The sequence below is a fragment of the Arachis duranensis genome, chromosome 7, assembly GCF_000817695.3.
Source record: "Arachis duranensis cultivar V14167 chromosome 7, aradu.V14167.gnm2.J7QH, whole genome shotgun sequence".
Classification (NCBI taxonomy): Eukaryota; Viridiplantae; Streptophyta; class Magnoliopsida; order Fabales; family Fabaceae; genus Arachis; species Arachis duranensis.
In genome coordinates, this window is record NC_029778.3 from 8898053 (window position 1) to 8906539 (window position 8487).

Below are 8487 nucleotides of genomic sequence, written 5' to 3' on the forward strand. Positions count from 1 at the left end.
ATCTTATTTTGTTGTAAATACGTATATCAACATTGCGTAATCCAAATGTCCAAGTTATGAATGATGGAGCCATATATGAAACGAAAATTGCAATCGTCAAATATTTGAGTGTCCTATTAGCTTCTTCTCATGCTTTTCCCTTATAACAAGTGAAATATAATTGATCCACAAATTTGATGGATAGCCTACAAACACGTAGAAATAAAGGTGCAAAGCCGCAGTAGAGAATATAATCTATATCTTGATGGTCTCCCGGATAAGAATACCTATCCAAATTGAGACTCGAATTGTAAGTGAATGTTTTCCTCTACGAGGAATTATCATGTTTAAAACAAACATGAAGTTAACCTACTCCGTTTCCTCAATTATGTTGACAACGAAAGCCAAAAGGATATCAAAGATAGAGATTTTAGAAGGATAATATTTGTTCATAAATATAGCAGGCGGAATGAAGTCATTAGTGTAGAGCAAAATTCAAAACATTCAAAATTCAATAGATAAAAGATCTTGAGCTAAGAGAAAACAAAAACAGTGAATCACGAAACTACCAAGCACTCATGTCTATTCCTTCTGAGATTTTAAGCAGTGACGGCCTGTTGTGCGGCAGTCCTTTTCCTAGCTTCCTCAATGATTGTAAGCTTGATACCCTTGCCCTTTGGAAGTGACACCCACGGCTTTGATCCCTTGCCAATGGTGAACACATTGCCCATACGGGTTGCGAATTCATGTCCCATGGCATCCTGAACATGGATTGTCTCAAAACTTCCCTTATGCTTCTCCCTGTTCTTGATCACTCCAACACGCCCTCTGTTCCTTCCACCAGTGACCATAACAACATTCCCAACATCGAATTTGATGAAATCAACAATCTTGTTTTCCTCAAGATCCAACTTAATGGTGTCATTAGCCCTGATGAGAGGATCAGGATAGCGGATGGTGCGACCATCATAGGTGTTGAGGTATGGGATACCCTTTTGCCCAAATTGAACTGAGCGAACCTTACAGAGCTTAAACTGCAATATAAACCATTGCAAGAAAAATCAGTGAAAGCTATGTGGGAATTACCGATAAGATAATGGCATGCAAATTTTTTCAAATAAAATAACCCTAAACCCTATGTGAAGAACCTGTCACTATAAAATGTCACAGATATTCTGCTCTGTAATACATGTTAGCATGTAATATCACTATATATATAATTTTGGAAGACGAAGACATGGGCTGGATAAGTTATTTTAGGATAACCAAGAAGAAGTACCTTGGCCTCCTCATCGCGGATTGAGTGGAGACGGAATCGGCCCTTGGTGTCATAGAGAAGGCGAAAGTTCTCATTTGTCTTGGGAATTGATACAACGTCTGTAAAAATACAGATATAACAGTGTTAAACTTAGAACCACTACCAAAAATAGGAATAATTGAAAGGAAACTACGTACCCTAAAAATTGAGTTAGATTTTACTTTGGAATCCAGAACAATATGCCATGAACACAAATTTGAGTTAGATTTAGAGCTCCAAAATTTCACCAAATTATCAGATACCTTTAACCAATCCATTCTATCCTTCTATTTATAGTAAATGATTACCTTAACTCACACCTAAGTCCACTACTGAGATGGAAAAACTCTTTAAAGCCCTCAGAAATCAATAACAATTACTCCATGAATTCCACTTCACAATTCCCCATTTTTAAATCAATTCACTGAACATTTAATTAACACATAAAACATCAAGTGAGGAAAAAACCATTACTACTGCATGACAACTTTACAACATGAACACACAGCATTAAATTACTTCGGAAAAATTTTGAAAACATGAAATGAAACATTCTTACCCATAAAACCAGCTGGATATGTCTTGTCAGTCCTGACCTTGTTATCAACAAGCACATGACGCTGCATCAGAATAGCAATAACTTCCCGGTATGTGAGGGCATACTTCAACCTGTTTCGCAGGATGAGTATCAGTGGAAGGCACTCCCTAGACTTGTGTGGTCCAGATGACGGCTTAGGTGCCTATACCGAGAGCCCCAAAAAAATGATCAAATTTCCAATTAAGTCTTCAAAATCCATCATTGAAATAATTTGTAAGCTGGTCAAATGAAATCTGAAATTTGAACTTACAAAAGCACCACCCAATTTGTCAAGCATCCAATGCTTGGGGGCATTAAGCCTCTTCAAATGCTTCTTCAATCCCCTTGCCTGTTACAATGATAAAATTAGAAGATCAAAGTATAAACACAGATTCAAAAGGATAAGTGAATATCAGGGCCTTCATATTACTAAGCTACCACGAAATTATAATAACAACCCATAACAAATTATGTCAAGAATCACAGGATTATAATCTAACAAACCCCATTTCTGTCAGTAACAGTGTTCCAACTTCCAAAGAAAAACAACAAAACCCTACAACAAACTTATGAACATAATATAGGGGATCAAAACACATGCTATCATCATAGTGCAAAGCACAATACTGAGTTCTAATGTAATAGAATACAGATTGATACACACATTTCGATGCAAATTGAATAACTCATTCGACAAAAGTAAAATATAATACGAAAAACGAATTAAACAGAATTAAGAAGATGAGATTGAAAATATGAAAAAGAATAATGGGCGATATGTAGGAGGCAGGAACAAGAGAACTAACCATGTTGAGTTTGCGAGCTCTGAGATCTGAAGAGAAACTAAGCTCTAAGCTAGGGTCTCAATGGCAAGCTCGAAAGTGGAGAGAAGAGAAAAGGGGGTCTTCATGATAAACCCTAATTTGGTGGGCCGTATTAGCTAACTGGGCCTAAGACTTATTAGTTATGCTGAGCCTGTCTGACAACCCAAAAAACAAAAAGACTATCTGAAATCCTCAATAAGGCTTTTTTATAATAATAATAATAATAATAATAATAATAATAATATTTAAATTACAATAAAATAAAATATCACTATAAAATATATTATTATTATAAATTAAATGTGAAAAAATTATGACAATCATCTATTTGATTAAGATTTTTTATTTTTCTCTATATTTGTTCCACTCATTTTTTAATACCCTTTTATCTTTATCAAATTATTATAACTCTGAAATTTTTTAGAAATATTGTGAGACTTGCTTTTGCATGCAAGCCTCTTGATCCCCTTCAATATATATATATGTTAAATTAAAAAGGTCAATCTATTGTTAAAAAGGTCAATCTATTATTGTACATTTAATTATTGTACATTTAATTAAAAAGGTCAATCTATTTTGTAGTAATATTTTTATTTTATTGAAATTTAATTATTGTTATTGTTAATTTAAACATAATTATTATTGTTAATTTAAATATTATTATTACTCATTACTGTTATTATTACTATTGTAGTTATAATTATTTATTATTAGTGTTATTATAACTATTATTTGCCTTTATTAATATTATTATTATTCATTACTGTTCATTTCGCGTGTATTAGGTGAGAAATAGCGAACTGCTTCATTTCATGTGTGCTTCATTTCTCATGGGTTGGAGTGAAAAAAGGTCAAATGATCTCTTACGGGTTATAATCTAATTTGTTGTCTTGGTTTAGTCTAACATATTATAAAATAGGCACAAATTCAATTTTTTATAAAAGTTTTATTATATTAATAGATCAGTTCTAAGTTTATTAATTAATAGGCACAAATTCAATTTTTTATAAAAGTTTTATTATATTAATAGATCAGTTCTAAGTTTATTAATTAATTTTATGGGTCTATCAGATTACATATAAATATGTTTGTTAAAAAATAATTTTTTTAAATAATATTTTTAATTTAAAAAAAAAATACTAAATCTTTTAACAGACTTTAAATCATGCTAGACTGAATAACAGGCCAAATTTAATACTTTAAAAAAAATTGATAACAGACTATAAATCAGACTCAAACCAATTGACTACATAATAGACACATCTATTAAAAATAAAACTTGACCTAATCTGACCTATTTCTATTCCTACTCATGGATCAAAGTGTCTGTTCGTTATCAGCCATAAAAAAATTGGTGTGCATTTCTATTAAAATGGCTCTATGCATCTTAGTGTCTTAGTGACCATTTTCTGCGTATTTAAAAAAAATGATATTTTTATATATTTATTTGTGTAAAAAAACCTCTCAATAACGCATAAAAAAGACTAGCTCAATTTAAAGCTATGTAACATCTAACAATTCCTATAAGCAACAAAAAAATAATAACACTTAATAAATTAAATTTAACCCAATCCAAATTCTGACAAAAAATATAAAAAATTAGATATGATCTATATAACCATAAAACATAACATAAATATTTTTACTAACTTAAATTGATCTAATAATTAATTTATTAGTTAAATTTTGGGTTTAAATTTTATTTTATGTATGAAACAATTTATTGGCTAATAACAAATTCTTAAATAAAGAAAACAGATCATTACTTGACCTGTCGAATTATAGAATACAATAAAAAATCATAAAAATATTATAAATATCTTTGAGCAATTTACCCAAATAAATAAATTAGGTGAAAGTTTAACTCAAATACATAAAACAGATATTCCTTATGTGATTGTACATTTTCACACTTCTATGTAAACTGTGGAAAGCTACACGGTTTCTGATTTTAACATAAACCGTGGCAGCTAGCAACGGATTATGGAGTTTGTGGTTTGTGTGTAAACCGTGGCAAGCTCCAACGGTTTACAAAGAGAGAAAGCTAAGCATAAACCATGGCAAACTCTCACGGTTTATAAAGGAGGAATTTTGATCATAAATCATTTATTTTTAGATGTTTGATTGCATCAATGTGGTATCATTTAGACTGCGCATGATAATTATGACAGAATATATGTATATAATAGAAGTTCAAACCGCTTAAACTATTAAATACATAGCAGATAACATATTAGACAATTCTCAAACCTTTTTAACTATCAAATACATGGCAGATAATAAATTACAGAAGTCTAAAATACAGACTAAATAGCATGTGAAGAACATAACCTTTGGGGAGCCACCTTTTACATAAATTGGCAATCTCCATAAGAAGCAAATCTCTATTTTGAGGATCTCCTCAAAACCTTATCGATTATCCTTCCTTCCAAGTTCTAATCATGTCATCGACTCTAGTGCTCAGCTGAGAAGAAATATAATTTTCTCTTTCTATAAATTCAAACCCAGATAACCAAAACACTACCCTGTGATCGGCCATTAATGATCACTACTGGCATGGCATGCATTCATGATGAACATTGAATAATGCCTATTTTATTACATAGTAATTCACAGCTGTGTATCGATCAGGAAGAGTTCATTAGCAAAATATGTATGCACCTGTCACATTTGTAACTGTAGAACTTATAGTAACTCAGAGGCACATTATGTAACCTCTACTCAACACATTTAATTAGATCTATCTAACTATATATATTATTTCCTATGAGTTTAGAATCATAATTTGTATCCGATACAAGTACATCAATAAGTTTGTAAGACTCGTAAAGTAACCCAAGTTTGGCAACTGTTTGATAAACCAAGTTTGAAGTACGAAAACTAAATGTTATGTTTAATTTTAACCTATAACAAATTATTAGCAATAATACAAACAAAACAGTATTATTTTAAACATGTTATACATGTCTTCAATTTTACACATTTTTATTCTCTGCATCTTGTTTCAATTATTTAGGATAGTTATGTAGTCAAGAATACATAAACTAATTTTTATATAAAATATTTTAACCTATGCTAAAATGAGGCTGATTAATTTTGATATGGAAAAGGTTTTGGTGATGTGCATTGAAATGGGTGTTTCACCAAATTTTGCACTGCTATGGATATATAACAAACGCAAGTTGCGTTTTTTATGCTTCACAATTAATTTTTTTTTTGCTTTACAATTGAATGGAGACAAACGCATGTTGCGTTTGTGGAATTGGAATTAAAAAAATTTTTTTAATATAAAACGCATGATGCGTTTGTGAATTTGATGGGCTCAGAAATTTTTTTGGGCAGAGTAAATCGCATGTTGCGTTTTATTTGGTCCAAAAATTTTTTTGAAGTCCGTAAAACGCAGGTTGCGTTTTATATGTAATATAATATTATAATGAAGAACTTTGCCTATAAATTGCTAACTCAGCTATCTCAAACTCGTACCTCACTCCTAAATTTCTCACTTGTGCCCCCTTTCACCTTTCATTCGTTCATGCATCTCTTAATTGTGAGATTTTTTGGGTATTAGAAGGGTTAAAAAAGTGAGATTATGGAAGGTATTGCAAATATACGAGTGTATTATAACGGTGAGGTTATATCGAACACACACGAAGGAGTGACTTTTGTTTGTGAATGTCCGTTTTCATTTGCTATTCCATATACCACGAGTTTTGTGGAGTTGCAAAATGGTATTTGTGTCAACATACCAAGTCACATTTCGAAAAAGGTGAGTTATATTTTGTACAGGAGTCCTGTACAAGTATTTGGTGGGCTGATACAGTTTCAAATAATGGCTATCACTGACGATGCAAGCATGCAGAGGATGTTCTGTATTTATCAACAAACCCGATTTCAGGTGCCGCTAATAGAGCTGTACGTTGAGTTTGAACAGCATACGGGGGTGGACGAGTTTGACGAGGAGGTCAACATTAACGAGTTTGGGGATATAGGCTGGGAGGAAGATAACGACGACAGTGAAGAGGAGTTCGAAGCCAACTATGAAGTCGATGACGAAAACGATGACGGAGATCTGGCAGGCAATCCGGCGGTGCCAAATGAAGCGCATGCTGTTATAAGCCAGCAGTCGTTTGGTGTTCCGTCTTTTATGCGGACTCTTGATCTCGAAGCCATGCATGCCCCAGAATTTCCTGAGTATGCGAATATGGGTATGTTATATTATGGTTATTAATTCACGTTACCACTAGTGTCCATTTTATTTGCCTTGTCTGACTGATGGTGGTGCGCTTATCGTTGGTGAAGGCAACGCTGCGGCCGAAGATGGTGAATTCAGTGTCGGAATGGAATTTGGCTCTAGAGAGTCGGTGATATCTGCAATCAAAAGCTACACTATCTCTAGAGGAGTTGATTACACTGTGTATGAGTCTGAGCCGCAGACATTCTATGCGAAATGCAAGGGTTATGGTGCCGGGTGCGATTGGCTTATCCGAGCTAGTTTGATTCGAAAGAAAGCTTGTTGGGAGATCAGGAGATACAATGGCAAACACACGTGCACCATGGGAACTATCTCGCAAGATCATGCCAAGTTGGACTCAGACACAATTGCAGATGCCATTAGGCCGTTGGTCGAAGCAGATCCGTCCATAAAGGTGAAGTCTATTATTGCAGAAGTTCAGTCAAAGTTCAACTACACTATCAGTTACCGCAAGGCTTGGTTGGCAAAGCAGAAATCTGTCGCAAAAGTTTTTGGTGGTTGGGAGGTTTCTTACCAGACTCTGCCAGTTTGGTTGAAAGCAATGACTGCAAAGATGCCAAGGTCTCGTGTTCAAATAAAGACGCTCCCTGTTTACCGTGAGAGTGAGGAGGTACAAGGTGTAAGAGTTCTTCAACGCGTTTTTTGGAGCTTCTATCCGTGTATAGTAGCATTCCGACACTGCAAGCCACTGGTGCAGGTTGATGGGACACACCTGTACGGAAAATATAAAGGTGCGCTTCTAGTTGCCGTTGCACAGGATGGGAACCAGAACATTGTGCCTATTGCGTTTGCAATAGTCGAGGGTGAGACGGCAGACGCGTGGGAGTTTTTCCTAAGCAACCTGCGGAGATATGTTGTACCATCGATGGCGTCGGCATTATTTCTGACCGCCATAACTCCATCGACGCAGCAATAGCTCGCAGCAACGGTGCATGGTCACCGCCAAGAGCGTGGCACATGTACTGCATCAGGCACATCGGTTCCAACTTCTTAAGGAGGTTCAAGGCTCCGTATTTGCATAAACTCGTGGTTAACACAGGTATTTGATTTCGTTGTTATGGTTCTGTTCCTATTAATTTCGTGCAACTTGCTTATGATTAAATGGTTTCTCCAATAGGATATTCTAGGACGGAGCAAGAGTACAACAAAAACTACCAAAGGCTGAGAGAGCGGGGTGAGGCGTATGCGCAATGGTGTGATGAGATCGGTGTTCAGAGATGGGTGTTGGCATTCGACGGGGGTCATCGTTGGGGACATATGACGACAAACTTGGTAGAGTGCATAAATTCTGTCCTGAAGGGTGCACGCAACCTTCCTGTGACTGCCATTGTTAGGTCTACTTTCTATCGGTTGAACGAATTGTTCACTCGGAAGAGCACCGAGGCTCATGAGCATGTCCGCAATGGATTCACATATTCAGAATTTGCCACCAAAAGAGTCGAAGAAAGTTTTCGACGTGCAGGCAACATTGTGGTCAATAGGTTCGACAGGCGCAACGAGATGTTTGAGGTTCGCGAAATGCAAGATGGTTCCATTCACACCGTTAATCTCGCGCAAC

General features: G+C 34.9%; 2 protein-coding genes across 2 annotated transcripts; one reads left to right on the plus strand and one right to left on the minus strand.

Moving 5' to 3' along the window:
• Window positions 1–407: 407 nt before the first annotated feature.
• On the minus strand, window positions 408–2780 carry LOC107496966 (40S ribosomal protein S4-1). The gene is made up of 5 exons (XM_016118301.3): window positions 2660–2780; window positions 2125–2202; window positions 1836–2016; window positions 1259–1356; window positions 408–1013 (listed from the first exon to the last, which is right to left on the minus strand). Exons 1-5 carry the CDS (start codon window positions 2660–2662, stop codon window positions 579–581), a joined length of 795 nt encoding a protein of 264 aa, XP_015973787.1. The 5' UTR covers window positions 2663–2780; the 3' UTR covers window positions 408–578.
• Window positions 2781–6266: 3486 nt separating this feature from the next.
• On the plus strand, window positions 6267–7672 carry LOC110273511 (uncharacterized). Its single transcript, XM_052251479.1, has 3 exons — window positions 6267–6882; window positions 6977–7539; window positions 7661–7672. The coding sequence occupies exons 1-3, from the start codon at window positions 6267–6269 to the stop codon at window positions 7670–7672; spliced, it is 1191 nt and encodes a 396-aa protein (XP_052107439.1).
• Window positions 7673–8487: the final 815 nt, after the last annotated feature.

Bases quoted from the DNA above. Each gene is read 5' to 3' on its own strand.
- LOC107496966 (XM_016118301.3), bottom strand. The intron at 2,017-2,124 runs GTAAGTTCAAAT...CTCTCGGTATAG, and splicing joins ACAAATTGGGTGGTGCTTTT to GCACCTAAGCCGTCATCTGG. The intron at 1,014-1,258 runs GTACTTCTTCTT...TTTATATTGCAG, and splicing joins TCCGCGATGAGGAGGCCAAG to TTTAAGCTCTGTAAGGTTCG.
- LOC110273511 (XM_052251479.1), top strand. From the start codon at position 6,267: ATGGAAGGTATTGCAAATATACGAGTGTATTATAACGGTGAGGTTATA. The intron at 6,883-6,976 runs GTATGTTATATT...TCGTTGGTGAAG, and splicing joins TCCTGAGTATGCGAATATGG to GCAACGCTGCGGCCGAAGAT.